The following is a 17,358-nucleotide window of genomic DNA, read 5'->3' on the forward strand; positions in this document are numbered from 1 at the left end:
CTTTTTAAATATGCTGTTTATTTATTTAAAGTGTTAATGTCTGTTAATGTTTCAGTCAGGACTGAAAAAAAAAAAAAAAACTGTGATTTGAAAATCTCATGTAAACATGTTTTTCTTGCATTGCTGGATTTTTATAATATGCTCATTTATGTTTATCAGCATATTTTTATGCATGTAAATCACATTTACTGTTGCTTATACTTAGGGTCAGTTGTTTGAACAAACCTCAACCCTAAGTATTAAACTTCAGCATATAATTTATCCAGCACGTTTTTACTACGGAAATGAATGATATGTCAAATTGTGTGGCTTGTTCAGGAGAGGTGTTTTATTACTTTTCCAAGAAATCGGACTGCAATTTTTCCTGGTGGACAATAAATGCTTCAAACTATTTTTCTAAAAGTTTCTGTCGTTACTCACGTCAATTAAATTATAGACTATTGAACAAAAAAATACACAAAGGACCAAATTAAATTCATAAAACAAATGCTGTGTAATTGTAACAGAAAATGAAAAATATCTATAATGTTAAAGGGGTCATATGATGCGATTTCAAGTTTTCCTTTCTCTTTGGAGTGTTACAAGCTGTTCGTGAATAGATAAGATCCCTAAAGTTGCAAAGAGGGAAGATTTGCATAACGCCGCCCAAATGTTCACGCAAAGAACTAGTAGTCGCTGTAGTATTGCTGCTGCCGCCATGTTGTGAAGACGATGTGTGTTTCGTTGCGAAAGCGAAAATACTTTGTTTGGCCTTCCAAAAGAGGACACAACTAGAAATCAGTGGTTAAGTTGTATTTACAACACTGTTCCAGAACAGTTCAACCCAAATATTCAGATGTGTGCAGCACATTTTATGGAGGACTGTTTCCTGATCCTGGAAGAGTAGACTACAATGACGGCTGCTCTGACTCACAGACTGTAAGTACGTTTTCATTTAAAGGATTTGCCACTGATGATTCAAACGCGAGTTTTGGTGAGCTTTGTAAAAATCGATGCGTTTCAGAAAGGCGGGGCATAGAGGAGAAACAATAATGTACAGTATGTGGAAAATAATGTGTTTTTATAACCTTAAACTGCATAAACACATTTCATTACACCAAATACACAAAATAATGTTCTTTTTAGCAACATCATATGACCCCTTTAATGATTATATTTATATTTATAATATACACTATTGTTTGAAAGCTTGGTCGGTAAGATGTTTTTAAAAGAAGGCTGCATTTATTTGATAAAAGTAATAATGATGAATATTTTAAAAATGTAAATGTTTTCTATTTGAATATATTTTAAAATGCAATTTATTCCTGTGATGCAAAGCTTATTATTGATTTCAGCATCAATACTCCAGTCTTCAGTGTCACACAATCCTTCAGAAATCATTCTAATATGCTGATTTGCTGCTCAAGAACCATTTCTTAATATTATCAATGCTGAAAATGTTTGTGCTGCATAATGTTTTTGTGAAAACCATAATCAGGGATTTTTGGTTTTTTTTAGAATTCTAAATATAAACTTCAAAAGAACAGCATTTTTTTGTAAAAATGTAAGAGTCCTTTCTATCACTTTTGTCCTTGCTGAATAAGAGTATTAATTTAAATAATTTCTTTATTTCTTTTATTTTTATTTTGCTTACCCCACACTTTTGAACACTAGTGCAAATAATTTTGGGGATGAGATTTAGGAGGTTTAAACTAAGCTTGCACATGATATGGCTATAATGAGTGCACTGTGCGTTATATTTCGGACCATACATTTACTGAATGCTACAGTGATCCCTGTTCTCTCATATACAAACTGACTTATGTCTCTTGTTGTTCTACACAGTATACAAGATAATTATCTTTATGCTCCCCACATGTTCTATGCATTTGACATTACAGTCTAGGGAGAAACAAATTGTTTTACTAATTATTTCACGGTGTGGTTTGCAAGTAATCGCACCCTTAGGCCATCTGCCTAACCAACACACCAATGCCTTTGAGAGGAATGTTTCACGAGCACTCGCGGAACTATGATACATATTTCAAAACTCCAGGGACTTTCCATTGGGTTCCTGCCCCAGCCATCAAGCGGAAAAACATATATCCCCTGCCTGAATAAATTGGTGGTAATGGTGCTGTTTTCAATATTTTCTCTCTTTCTTTTGTAGACACATAGAGAACTGGACAGGATTGCAGATTCTTAAGGATGTTGACATGGAACTGTACACAGGACTCCAGAGACTGTGAGTATTAAAAGAACGGATCCTATACTGGTGGTTGTACGTGTTTTAAACTAAAGCCTGGTGCACACTGTACGATTTGGGCTGTCGAACGCTTCCTCTAATCTCAGGGCGAAACATTACTGACATTTGCTCAAGGGCTTGCTTGTGTTTGTGCAATATAATTTCAGTTCTGTTTGTCAATGGGGATGTCAAAATGTGAGATGATTGATCACACATTCTACGCTGTCAATCGTGACTTAATTCCTGAGATCTATATCACACAGTCTGACAGTTGATTTCACACAGTCTCCAGTGACATTTACCCAAGAGATTTATTTACCCAAGATGCTATATTAGACAACATGAAAAGTAAAATTTGCAAAAAATAATGGTAAAAATCACATGCAGTGGGTTTGCACATTTAAATTGTGATATTAATTGATTTTGTTATTGTGAAAGGTTTATTATCTTTAATATGAAGATAATAGATATTAGGCTATATGCAATTCTAAGATTTTTATATACTCTTCTATTCAAAAGTTTGGGGTCAGTAAGATATTTCTCTTATGATAGTCAAAAATACAATCAAAAGCAGTAATACTGTTAAATATTATTACAATTTAGAACTGTTTTTTTATTTTAATATATTTTATTTTTTGATCATTGCTACAGTTTTCATTGTCACATCCTTAAATCATCATTTTATGCTGATTTGGTACTCAAGAAACATTTACTATTGTTACTATTGTTATTGTTATTATTATTAGTAGTAGTAGTAGTAGTTGAAAATGGTTGTATGGAACATGTAGAAGTATTTTTAATTTAACTTCAGGATTCTTTCAACAAAACGTTGTAAGAACAGTATTCATTTGAAATAGAAATCCTTTGTAAAATTATAAATACTTTACTTAAGTATTTACTCTCATTTTTTAAATTAATTTAATGCTTTCTTGCTGAATAAAAGTATACATTTATCTCTTAATAAATAAATATCTCACTAACCACAAATCATCTTTGCACCTTTACTAAGTACTTATTTTACTTATATTAGAATAATTTAAACTTTTTGTGTATTTTTATAACGATTCACTGTGCACAATGCTGCCATTACCAAGCATTTTAGAGAACAATTTAATTTCTCCAAAAATTCTCAGAGGTTTATTTCTTATTTGTCGAATATGTCTTTTTCCTTAGTGCTTGGAGATGCCTCCTCTTCTCGTGCTCCTTTGTTTTTGTGGTCCTTCAGAGATCTATTTTGGGTCCCCTTCTATTTACTGTCTACATGTTACCCCTGGGTCAAATTATGTGCAGTTATGACATTGAGTTCCACTGCTATGCAGATGATATGCAATTGTATGTCCCGGTAATGCCTGGTATTATTGATACATCCCATATTATGTCATGCTTCATCGAAATCAAAAATTGGATGTTGAAAAATTTTCTGCAGTTGGATGACTCCAAGTCAGAAGTGATTATAATTACCCCATGCGTCCCCAGTAGTGCTAGTATTAATAATCTCTCCTCTAGTCTGCGTGCCTTATCTAATAATGTTCGAAAAGAGGCTTGCAACTTAGGTGTAGTTTTTGACTCAGAACTGTCCTTTGATGTTCAGGTGACTAAAGTGTTGCAGTCTTGTTTTGCACAACTGAGGCAACTAACGAAGATAAAGTCATTCCTTTCTTTGGCAGATTTGGAAAAGGTCATTCATGCTTTTACTTCTTCCAGACTTGATTATTGTAATGCACTTTATTCTGGTATTAGCAAGATAAATCTCCAAAGATGGCAGCTGATTCAAAATGCTGCTGCTAGGCTTTTAACACATACTAAGAAAAGTGACCACATTACACCGATTATTGCTGCTCTTCACTGGTTGCCTGTGAGTTTTAGAATTGATTTTAAGATTTTCTTGCTTGTTTTTAAGGCCTTGAAGGGTCAGGCTCCTGCCTATATTTGTGATTTATTAATTCCTTATGAGCGTGATCGCTGCTTGAGATCCTCCGGTAGGGCCCTATTAATGGTTCCAAAATCTCAACTTGTTACCAAAGGTGACCGCGCTTTTGCTATCTGTGCACCTAAACTATGGAACTCCCTGCCTGGGGATATTAGGCAGGCTCCTGTATCCTCTTTTAAGTCTCTTCTTAAGACTCATTTTTATCATATGTCTTTTTCTTAATTTTGATGGTATTTTTTTTATTGTAAAGCACTTTGTAACTTTGTTTTGAGAGGTGCTATATAAATAAATGTTTACTTACTTGCTCAGAGTTGTTTTTTAGGTACCAATATCAAACTGGTAATTATTTAAGAATTCTAATGTAATTTAATAAAATAACAAGTTGCTCATCTGTTCTTCATTTCAGAAAATATAATCAGTTCCCCTTCATGGGAACTTCGAACTGCGTCCTCTAGGGGTCGCTATGGGGAACGCCTCGTCGTGACCCGTGTCTGAAGCATACATTGAAAAAACACCAACTGCCATGCTGCGGACGCAAGCTTCAGACGAAGAAGTGAATGATGTGTGCTCCCGGCGCCTATTTATACTATAGTCGCACCGGTAGTGACGTCATGGCTGTCGCCGGCCAACGAGTTGGTGTTTTTTCAATGTATGCTTCAGACACGGGTCACGACGAGGCGTTCCCCATAGCGACCCCTAGAGGACGCAGTGTCTCGTTCCCTACTCAGGGAACCATGGTTACATAAGTAACCTGAGACGTTTTAACATCAGTGAAACATAGTTAAAAGATTTCATGTAGTTAAAAGTACATATATAAAAGTATATGAAAATGTCTAGTGGGAGGAAACAGACTGGACCATCTGTTGCGGATCCAGACCTCCCACAGAGTTTCATCACTCCCGCTTATGAGCTTCACTTCACCTCTGTCAAGGCCTCCCATCTTTCTCACCCCATCCTCTCTTCATCGAATCCTCAAGACGGAGTTTCTCCCTCCACTCCCCTTGATCCCTCAGTAAGGAAGCCAAGTGGACTATTCCCAGCTTCCCATTTGCATTTTTCTCATTAACATTACTCTCTCTTCTGCTAATGGTGGGCTCTCCTGGTCCTTCCCACCCCTGGGAACAGTTCTCCAGGCCTCTAAATTACCCTCTGAGGTTCCACTAAAGGTCATCAACTTCCGCATGTGTTGAGCACTGCGCTTCACATCTTTTTTTTAAGCACAAACACTGTAGATAGCAATGTTACATAACCAAACACATAAATGCAGGACCTGTCGTTGGAGGTTTGGTGTGGAATAGTTTAGTTGAGTCATACAACATCTCAGTCCACCTGAGGGGTTTTAATGTGTAAGCTGGTAGTTTTGTGCACTGATATTATGTCGACTTAATGATGAGTTGCTGTACAAACTTTTCTCAAACGTCCTAAACTAAGACCATATTTTAAACTGTAATTCTTGTCTATCAATCTGTCCATCTGTCCGTCTATCCATCTGTCTATCCATCCAAGCATCAGGCTATCTATCCAGACATCCTTCCATCTATCCATCCATCTATCAACCATCTGTCTATTCACCTGACCATCCATCCATCCATTGCTCTATCTATCTATCTATCTATCTATCTATCTATCTATCTATCTATCTATCTATCTATCTATCTATCTATCTATCTATCCATCCAACTGTCTATCATCCATCCATCCATCCATGTATCCATCTGTCCATCAGTCTATTTAACTGTCCATTGATCCATCCATCCACCTATACAACCATCTGTTCATCTGCCCTTCCATCCGTCCAACTGTCTATCCATCTATCCATCTATTTTTCCATCCATCCATCCATCCATGTATCCATCTGTCCATCAGTCTATTTAACCATCCATTGATCCATCCATCCATCCACATATACAACCATCTGTTAATCTGCCCTTCCATCCGTCCAACTGTCTATCCATCTATCCATCTATCTTTCCATCCATCCATCTCTGTTAGTATGTCCATCAATCTATTTATTCATCCATCAATCCAACCATCTGTCTATCCGCCCATCCATCCGTCTGTCTATCTATCCATCTGCCTATCCATCCATCCATCCATCCATCCATCCATCCATCTGTTTATCCATCCATCCATCCATCCATCCATCCATTCATCCATCATTTGTCCATCAGTCTATTTAACCGTCCATTGATCCATCCATCCACCTATACAAACATCTGTTCATCTGCTCTTCCGTCTGTCCAACTGTCTATCCATCTATCCATCTATTTTTCCATCCATCTCTGTTAGTATGTCCATCTATCTATTTATTCTTCCGTCCATCCAACCATCTGTCTATCCGCCCATCCATCCATCTAACTGTCTATCTATCCATCTGCCTATTCATCCATCCATCCATCCATCCATCAGTCTATTTAACCGTCCATTGATCCATCCATCCACCTATACAACCATCTGTTCATCTGCCCTTCCATCCGTCCAACTGTCTATCCATCTATTTTTCCATCCATCCATCTCTGTTAGTATGTCCATCTATCTATTTATTTATTTATCCATCCATCCAACCAACTGTCTATCTGCCCATCAATCCGTCTAACTGTCCGTCTATCTATCCATCTGCCTATTCGTCCGTCCATCCATCCATCCATCCATCCATCCATCCATCCAACTGTTTATCCATTAATCTGTCAGTCTATCTGTCTATCCATCCATCCATCCATCCATCCATCCAGCCAATCATTTGTCCATCTATCTATCCAATCGTCTTTCTATCTATCTGCCATATATCTGTCCATTTGTCTGTCTATCCATACATCCACCTATCCATACATTCACATACTGTATCTATCTATGCGTCCATCCATCTAATGCAAGTCTTAAAGTGATAGTTCACACAAAGATAAAAATTCTGTCACTATTTACTTGTTCCAAACGTGTATAACCTCCTTCTACAGAACACAAAATTTTATTTATTTGATTGTTTGTATATGTTGTTTGTACCCAAAATATCTCTTTTGTGTTCCATGGAAGAAAGACACCATGCTGTTTTGGAAGGACATGAGTGTAAGTAAATGATGACAGAATTTTATTTTTGGCAAAACTATCCTTTTAACCTTGTATAGATCTTGAGGTATTCAAAGTACATAAGGCCTGAACAACATTTGAAGTGCTAGGTTTTTTAAACATTTTTAAAAATTCAGCCAAACTTTGCCAAACTTTTCTAGTTCAAACACTGGTAGGGACCACCGACCTGCTCGTAGGGAGTTCACTAGCACATACAGAAGCACCATTGCAGCAGTGCCGGAATGAAATATCTGCCTACACTCATAATCCCACCCCCACAAGTTCATGCGTGTCACGTGAAGGACCATCAGGAGGGTTTCGTAATAGGGCCCCTTGCATTTGTTTTCAGGCTTTTAAGAGCTGAATGGTTAATAGGAGAAATGGTATAAACACGGCCAACATCCTCCTTATATCTTCCACATAACAGAGATGGATAATTGTATTCCTAGAAATAGTTATAGCTATAGAGCCATCATCATAATAAAACTAATTATGTACTGATTACTGTTCACCGGATAAGGGTGTTGTGAGTGTAATCACTTTTTGCATTAAATTCCTGTAATGAAAAGGATGCAGTCATTACCAATTAATGCCACCGAGACTGTGCACAGAGTCTTTAGGATGCACAATTCATTCCAGCTGCTGCTCAGTGCTCAGTGCTGTGGAATTGGGGACCCTGATGATACCATTATTCTAATGACACTCTCTGAAGAGATGGGAAAGATGGTGAACTGAGATTGCTTCTGCAGTTTATCATCATAAACGGTGTATATCAAGACGCAAGGCTCTAATGAACTGTTGGCTTCCTCAGGTTTGAATGATCGACTTGCAATGCCAGGTACAAATGACCAACAACAGGGCCCTCAGTCAAAATTACTGGATGAACTGTGCTGTGTGGAGGCTGAAATAAATGTTGGTGGTTTCACCTTGGGAAATTAATTTGCACTCATCATTGCTGGATTGATGCTCGTCATTTGTGGCCAGCCAATGACACCTGTCATTCACCGGTTTTTGAGAGGAACTGTGCATTTTTCATATGGTTTCATATGGTCTCTCTTTTTTTTCCAGGACAATAATAAACTGCAATTTACGGACAATCCAGGCACGAGCATTTGCGCAGAACCCTCACCTCCGCTACATGTGAGTAAAATGTCTTTCAAGTGTGTTTTAGTCGTTCTCTGAATGAGTCTTTTAAGTGAATGAGTCATTCTTGTTTGCTTCCATGCACTTGTAAACAATGTTGGGCAAGCTACATTTAGTGCATATATCGTAGCTCAGATTGTAATATTAGAAAATAGTAGCTGGTGTAATGATGCAACAGACAGAAAGAGTCACTGAATGAATCAGTGAACAATTCAAAAGATTCGAGTCATTGGGATGACTTTTAAAATTCCCAAATTTTAATCTCATAATGTTTTTTTGATCATTAAGTTAGATCAATCAGAAATCAACTTGATTTGATTTTACTCAGTGTTTTCCTGAATCAACATCCCGGAAATGGCATACCTATCAACCGATCAATAATAGCTAGCCATAAAAATTAGAGGCCAGTTATTGGTTAGACTAAAAATATTTTTTTGAAGTTGTAAATAAAACAAAGATTATTGGAGTATGTTTTATAAGAAGAAAACTATTTTAGTCTATCTACTTCAAAATTTTCATGTTTAATTCAGTTTGTTACTTGCTGTTTCTTTGTAATTAATAGTAAAATTTATAAGCAATTTATGAGTAAAAAAATTGTTTCTTCAACATAAATTTTTTTCAGTGTAGAAACAACAGATGATGTTGATACAGGACCATATGACCTATTGTAAATCATGTTAATATTACAATAAAATGGAAGTAGCAACAGAAATGTTATTTTTGTATTGTGACATACATCCAATGAAATGGACTATTGAAAAGGAAAACATGATGGACAGGGATGGCAGATTGGTTGAATGTCTGTTGTAAGAAAAGAGCAGGGTTTAAGTATACTAAATGATCCGAGAAGTCCAAAATACGTCACCAGAGACAAGTCTGTCATTTCACTTTAAGATCGAGTTATGACAATTTAATAAAAAATGATGAGGTCAAAAAAATAAATGCGCATGAATGAATCGTTCACAATAAGATCAATAACATGCATGAAGAAAACAGATAGAGTGAATTTTTTATTTTAATGCCAACTTTAAACAATTTTCTGAGGATAATTTTTTACTTCTGAAATGCAGGTTCCAGTTAGAGGTATATCTCTTTTGGAATCCATAGCTTTTACTTTTCATGTTGGCTAACCTTTCTTTGAATCCTTGCACAACTAATGGATAGACATTCTTTTTACCATAGCTAGGAGAAATCATCATGATACTCTCATTACAACATTTTTTACCTTTCATGCCAATAAGCAAAATTTCTGTGACCTTTGATGTTTGTCATAGTCTCACAACCTATGCATGCAAGCTATGCATGATTTTCTATGTGATAATGTTAAAGGCAAGTGAACAGGCTAAGCACTTCATGAATGGGCTAGAAAGTAAAAGATCCTGTGTTCACTTGAGGCACGGACAAAGCAGATGGACATGCTAATTGTGGGCTCATTAAGAAATACGGTCAGGAACTTTAATAAAAAAGATGATGAGTGCTTATGTCTTATTCAATTGTGGCTCTCTGAGGATTAAAGTGGCCACTTTTGAAGTTGTAATGGCCGATGGAAATAAATCACATTCAGTAACGGGCAGCATTTTCAAAAGACAAACCATATTGATTAAGGCCATGTGGAATAAGTTAAGTAATACAACTACTGATATGTTAGACTTCCTTGACTCCGATAGGCTTGATTTTTCTTAATAACAAAACACACAGTGGATAAATGAATCTCTCTCTCTCTCTCTCTCTCCCTCTCTCTCTGAAGAATATAATAATAATAAGTCTATAGATGTAATAATAATAGTCTATAATAAGTCTAATGAACATTTTTTCCAGTGTTGTGCATTGGAAAGGTTCCATGGGTGCTAAAGGTTCTTCATGGGATCATAAATGCCAACAAAGAACCTTTATTTTTAAAAGTGTTTAATAAAAACTACATAGTGAGATAAATAAAACAATATATTCTGCATAAAGAACATTATTTTAGTTTCTTTCTTCTATATTTAGTTTCTTCTTTTTATTGAGGCTATTTTCAATTTAAATTTTTCTCTTTTGATTTCGGGGTAAAATATGACCTGCACATGTTTTTTTGAGAATCACCCAAGAAAAATCTCCAATAACAAGTATATATAAGTAGATTATTTAAAATTTCTGGCATGCATTTTATGTTTGACTGATAGCACACTCTTTAATCTCGACCAAATTTCCATCACAATGAATTCCCCAGCTCCCAAAGAAAACCGCTTGTTAATTCCACACATGGACTTGAATGAACCTTTTGGTTTTTATGCGTCCTAAACGTCCTGTGTTTTAAATGACAGAGCGCAGACTGGGTGGCCAGACGTTGTGTCTCCACAGCCCACATATCAACAGGAGCCTAATAAATTTGAAGGACCCACTGAAGGGAAGGAGGAAAGGTCATCTCCTCTTGGGAGGGCGGAAAGTCTCTCCCTCATTAAGTCTTTCTCCTCTATGTGATTCTTCTTTCCCAAAATGTCATTTTCTTCACCAAACCCCCTCCTCTGACATCAAATGTTGTGTGTTAATTTTAACATGACTCAGATCGGCACAATAATATTTCTGACAAAATGACTTTACTGACTTTACTGGGCTGAGTGATGTTATTTGTGAAATACAGCCAGACATTTTGTAATATTATAATAGTCTAAATGTTTTTTGCTGGTCATGTTTTTGATATTTCATCATACTTTACTTATGGCCTAGTACATACTGTCCTTTTTTTACAATTATGGGTTATGTGACGTATACTGTACATCCAGATTTGTGATACAATGGCATGGCTATGCAGTACAGGGAACAGTTTTTGTGAATATTGTTATTTTAGCTTGTTTTTAATGCATGAAATATTATTTAAATAAGTGTTTGTTGATGCTTCATTCATGTGGAAATTCAAACTGAATTTAGAAAGCTGTATTGCATATATTCAGTGAATCTGAAATGATTTATTTTCAGTTACAAGTTTCTTTCACTTTAGCTGTAAACATGCATTTGAATCATTTTTAAGTTTGGATTTAATACGCTGGCTGTATATAGCTGTCGCTGAACTAATTATCATGCATTGCACGTGCTGTCGTGTAAAGCACTCTGGAGCCAACAACACAAACACCAAGGAAATAAAGTTAGAAAAAGAACAGTTACTGTAGATGCATTTAATAGGACAGTTAGATGCATTAGCCGCCTTAGAAAGATGATTAGCCTACATATTCTAAATATAACATGCGTTATGGAATGGAAAAGTCAAACAAAGAAGTGGTTTGGGTTGCAAGGACAGCAAAGAAAACCAAAAACACCCCAAGCTCAATCCCATTACCAGATTTTGATCCTGATGATTTGTACAATCCAAAAAAGGCACATTATACATTAGTGGACATAAAAACAAATTACAGGATCTGCCTGAGAAGGATGTTGTGTCATTTTTATAATTTTATTAATAATGTAATAGCTATTTATGAAAAGACTACTAATAGGCTGAATAAAATGAATGGTAATTAGAACAACTGTATCATATTATAATCTTTTTTATTAATCTTTATATATTTATATGTGTGACTATAAATAAAATGACCTCAAAATCAGTACTTTCAAGTTGTATTTTTAGTATAAAACCCCTGAGATCCTGCACTGATCTTAAGAGCTTTTGCCCAGTGAAGCCTGATTTCTTTTTGTGGTCTTACTGATATGTCGTTTCTTCTGGCAGATCACTTTACTCCATCACAACACTTATGTGGACTCACCAGAGTATGACATACCAGCTTTTTTTTTGGCCCTAAATGATTTAGTCAGACTAGTCAGACTCCATTTGGCAGATGCAGCATGTATTGTTCATCGAGACAACAGTGGCGGTAAAATGGTCTATTCTTACTGCGTTTATTTACAGTTAGTGTCCATGCATGTTACAGTGTATTTTTCAAATGTGAGCTCATATTTTCTCAAACACAACAGCCGTAAATGATATAAAGTGCTATCATGGAAGGTTTTCTTTCAAATTTATGGACACTTAGAGCTCAATCGTTAGTTAAAGACTGAAAGCTGTAATGGCCGTGAACATTGATTGTTTCAAGTGACTGGTGCACCACCTGACTCTCAGAAGTCACATATCGCATGCCGATCAGATTGGAACTGCCGATTTTGCAGCTCTTGCCATTTTTGTGCAAAATGTGCATCAGGTGGCCAGTGAACAGACTGTAAGCTACCCACAGATTTGGATGTAGCTAAGTAGGAAGATTTTAGAGGCTGTGAAAGCTTTCCAAACATCCCCGTAAAATATGCAGAACATTTAGCCTTTGCGGGTGATAAGCTAATAGCTGTGGTTGGGTACAGAGCAGGAATTCAGAGGGGTCTGTCCACTATCGTGATACTCTGCTTGAATTAATTGCTGCTTTTGCTAAAGGTTGAATGTTACACTCTTTTGTTTGTTACACTGCAATTGGATAGGCTTGGGAAGCACTCCGTCTTTCTTTGTGGTTTCAAAACATGAAAGGCGTTATACAATATCATAAATTTAAAAAAATCAATTTTACATTTTTTCAGAAATACATTTTTAAAGATTCCGTTTACATTGTTAAGGCCATTTGCATCTTTGCAAATGTAAAAAATCAATCAATTGGGCTATCAAAGGATTGAAATCATTAAAGTGTCACTATTATGCCATTTCGAATATTGCCTTGCATGCAGTGTATAATGCAGCTGTCTGTGAATGTAAACTGCAACTCTGCAAAGTTGTGAAGCCAAAGTTGTTGCGAAAAAATAAAGTTGCGCGAATCAGTGTCTGGTTGATCAACTAGATGTTTCATCATCGGACTCGGGCTCGAATTTATAAGGTAAAATCAATACCATGTTTTCTCTCTATACATTCTCTCTGGAGCTGTCATTCAGTTATGACAATGGGTGTATCATTTCTGACACACACTGTATGCGGTAGACCAATAACAAAGGATTGGGCCAATCAGAGCAGAGTAGGCTCACGGAAAGGAGGGGTTTAGAGAGATTGATTCTTCTAACTGCTTCGTACGAATTGTTTTACGAATCATTAAGAAATGCGGTGAAATTAAATGTATATTATTAGAAAACAAAAGTGTTTTTTGGCCTTGCATGCATGTTAAACTGGTGTAGGAACCTCCCAAAACAATACTAGGAACCTTAAAAATGGCATAATAGGGGCACTTTAATGTCATACGTTTTACTTTTATCTTGTATTTAATACTGTGGCTTTTTAATGAAAGAAAGAAAATGTGTCAAGAGTTGTCTGACTTCATTTTTGTTAAACGTCCCATCTGGGTTTCATCCCATGAATAAATTATCTGTTAAGAAGTACTTCATCATTTACTGATAAACGGCAGCATGTCTTGAGATCTTGTGCATTTTACGTGGCGCTTCTTCATGAAAAGAAAGTAAATGTTCTACTGTGTCTTTGTAGAATAGCTTTCAAATATTGAATCATTAGTCTGAGAATAGATTGATACTGTATTTTATTACTGATGGCCTTCCTTGCTTGTCCTGCAGAGCTGTTTGGCCTGTGTCAGTTTGGACACCAGCTAAAAGGTGTATTCTGCCTTGTTTTGCACTTAAATTTGGTTGTCAATCAGCAGCAGCACAAATTTTCTTTTCATTTATTCTAATGGATATTTGCTTTTGCTCATGCATCATCTGGGTTTTATGAAGCTTTTTCACGAAACTGCCTTTAAAGGAATTGTTCGCCCAAAAAAGAAAATTTTCTGAAAGCATTTGTCAATGGAAGCCAAAGATGATCTATAGTGAGTCACTATAATTGCAAGATAGCAGATATATGATACACAAGTCAAATGTATTGTTGTCTCTGCGGGCTAAACCTAATATAACTGACCCCTCACCCCACAAGATTTCTGTCTTTTAAATAAGATTAGGGCATATTGATCCACCCCAGCTCACGTGCTTCTCTCAGTCAGCAGGTTGGATTTTGACAGACAGTTTTGGGCTCTCGGCCTGACACTATGTGTACACAGGTAAAGACAGCCTCTCCAAGCCGCTGTCACTCATTCCAGTCTGAAACGTTTCATCACAGCCGCGAGCTCAAGCTCATCACTGTCGGCTCAAACTCCGGGGGATTGTGGAAAGATGTCATCCATTCACACCCTGTCCACTCACCAATGGGGTTATCTTGTTTTAGTCTGCTTTCTCAACAACAGCTGATAGTTGATTTTGCAGCACAGAAGAGGATGTGTTTCATCCCAGATGATGAAAAAAAAAAAGTGTGTTGGTGTACTCAACATTGTTCAGTCTCAGTTGGGTGGCCTGTTTAACATAATTGCAGAAAAATGTGAACAAAAACTGAACTCACGGTGACATTTATTCAAGTTGTTTCTGAGATGTTTCAGGCAGTGAGCTAAGTTGTTTACATGACTGGTTCAGTGCTGCAAATTTGCACATATAATTACATTTTTATTTCCATTTGAGTTTTTTTCCTGCGGTAACTGTGAGTTTCTCTGCGTATAAGAAACAATCACGCTTTTGTCGAATTACAGGCTGCAGCTGCATTCATCTTCATTCTTTCTGAATCATTTCACTTTCTTGAACATGTAAGCTGAAATTTGAAAAATAAGTGATAAAGTTAATTCTAAAACTGATATTTAAATATAAATGTGAAGCTGAAGCAATATGCATGAACCATTATGACATGCATGCTTTCTGGTTACACTTTAAGATTTAGATTCCCTCCCCCACCCTTTAATTATACCACTAATTGTAATCAATTAATAAAAATGACCGAATTTCTACATATAGTATGATTGAGTTAAATCTGAAAGTATCGGACATTTATTTGTAGCATGCAGTACTGTACAAGCACAGGTTTCATGCACAATATTATGCTCACGCTGTGCATGTATCTGTTCATCTGACTGATCTAATTTAAACCCACAGAGGCCTAACAGGCCAGAGCTCTCCTGTCAGGTTAGGCCTCCAGACAGTAGGACACTGGCATTGTCAAGTCTCACAGGTTTTTTTTTGTTGCTTGCCATATCGGTCAGCTTGATGCCAATAACTAAAACAGGAAACTATGTGGGCAGTGTGATTTCATTTCATATCCCACCACTATTCAATCCATCCTTTATAGTCCACAGCTGACTTCTAGATTTTTTTTTTCTTTGGGCCAGACAGTAATTCACGAGAAGCCATCCTTTACAGTGATTTTTCCTAGGGTGACCATACATCCTCTTTTTTCCAGACATGCACTGGCCAGATTTCTAAAAACAAACACATTTCTAAACTGCCTAAAAAATGTCCAGGCTTTGGCTTTGTTTTTTTATTATTGACATGCTCTCTATAGTCCTCATACATTATATCTACGTGAATTTGCATTGCTAAATTCAGTTTTGTTTTTTTGTTTTTTGCTTTCCATTCTTTCTTTGAATAGGAAGAATACTTTCTACAGAATCCTGAAAAAAAGAGTATCATGATTACCACAAAAATATTAAGCAGTACAACTGTGTTCAACATTGATAATAATAAATGTTACTTAAAGGGTTAATTCACCCAAAAATGAAAATTCTGTCATTAATTACTCACCCTCATGACGTCTCCTCCGCGTCACCCTGGTGCCATTTTGTATGCTATTCGCCGCGTGACGCAGCTGACACAAAACAGCATACACTGTTTACGTTCAGTGGATATTCTCCAAAATGGCACCAGGGTGACGTGGAGGAGACAAATTGTTGAATAAAGTCTTGCGTACAAAAAGTATTCTCGTAGCTTCGTAAAATTATGGTTGAACCCCTGATGTCACATGGATTATTTTACCGATCTCCTTGCTACGTTTCTTAATATTTCACAATATTACTGTTTTTATTGTATTTTTGATCAAATAAGCATCGTTGATGAGCATAAGAGTATAGTGTTAAGTATCTCTTTCCACACTTCTGGTCTGCTTGATTTCTTTGATATAGTGCGTCCAATTACGTGAGGAAAGCCAAATCTCTAGCCAATCCACCAGATCAAGGCAGCCCACTGATTGAGTTTTGCAGGGGCATGCAGCTTTGCTCCAAACACCATTACCCTGTGCCAGTTCAACATTGCCATCTGCCCCTGTGTCTCAACTCATCAGAGCAGCTGAAGGTGGTGGGCCCAGGTGCCAGGGCACGGCGGCTCCGTGGATGACAGCTTTGAGCTGCTGTGAGGTGACGGCATTCAGCCAGGTCTGGGCACAGTGACAGCTCAGCATTCATTAGTGCCCCTCACACCTCTGTCATTCACGGGACCCTCTGTCTGTCCCTTATTGGTGCATTTGAATATAGAGCGAGCTATGGTAGAAATGAGTTAAAGTAGATACAATACCGTTTAAAAGTTTGGGGCCGATAAGATTTTAATTTTTTTGAAAGATTTTTTTTTAAAGAAGTCTCTTATGCACACCAAGGCTGCATTTATTTGATCAAAAATACAGTAAAAACAGTAATATTGTGAAATATTATTACAATTTAAAATAGCTGTTTTCTATTTGAATATATTTTAAAATCTACTTTATTCCTGTGATGGCAAAGCTGAATTTTCAGCAACATTACTCCAGTCTTTTGTTCAATTGAATGTCTTCTTAATGAAAAAAATAGATATAATGATATACAATGATATAAAATGAAAGCTTGTAGTCCAAAGTGTGGGAACAATCTATAACGTGTACCAGTCCTTGTGCCTTGTTAGCATGGCTCATGAATATTAACTAGGTGACATTTGCCCGATAGTCATAAATTATTTTCTCTAAAGCTGCTTACACTGCAAAAAACATCTTTCTTAATCAGTACATTTGTCCTGTATTCCTGTAAAAATATCTAAACATACTTAGAACTAAATTAATTTGAGAGAATCGAAATTGTGTTAAATGATACAACCTATTTTTTAGAAAGTATTTTAATTATTTGAGTTCTTACCTCATTGGCAAACTGTTAAGCATAAACCACACAGGATTTTAATTGATGCTTGAAACAAGAGAAAACAATTTGCCAAAAAACTCTGAAAATAAGTCTTT

General features: G+C 36.4%; 1 protein-coding gene across 1 annotated transcript in view; it reads left to right on the forward strand.

The window, feature by feature from the left end:
• LOC107662328 (NT-3 growth factor receptor-like) overlaps positions 1 to 17,358 on the forward strand; it is a 98,682-nt gene that overhangs the window by 795 nt on the left and 80,529 nt on the right. The window contains exons 2-3 of the mRNA XM_016452313.1: positions 2,153 to 2,227; positions 8,289 to 8,360. Coding sequence (XP_016307799.1) covers positions 2,153 to 2,227; positions 8,289 to 8,360 — 147 coding nt within the window. The remainder of the gene's footprint in view (positions 1 to 2,152; positions 2,228 to 8,288; positions 8,361 to 17,358) is intronic.

Source organism: Sinocyclocheilus anshuiensis, unplaced genomic scaffold (assembly GCF_001515605.1).
Source record: "Sinocyclocheilus anshuiensis isolate Anshui unplaced genomic scaffold, SAMN03320099.WGS_v1.1 scaffold579, whole genome shotgun sequence".
NCBI lineage: Eukaryota > Metazoa > Chordata > Actinopteri > Cypriniformes > Cyprinidae > Sinocyclocheilus > Sinocyclocheilus anshuiensis.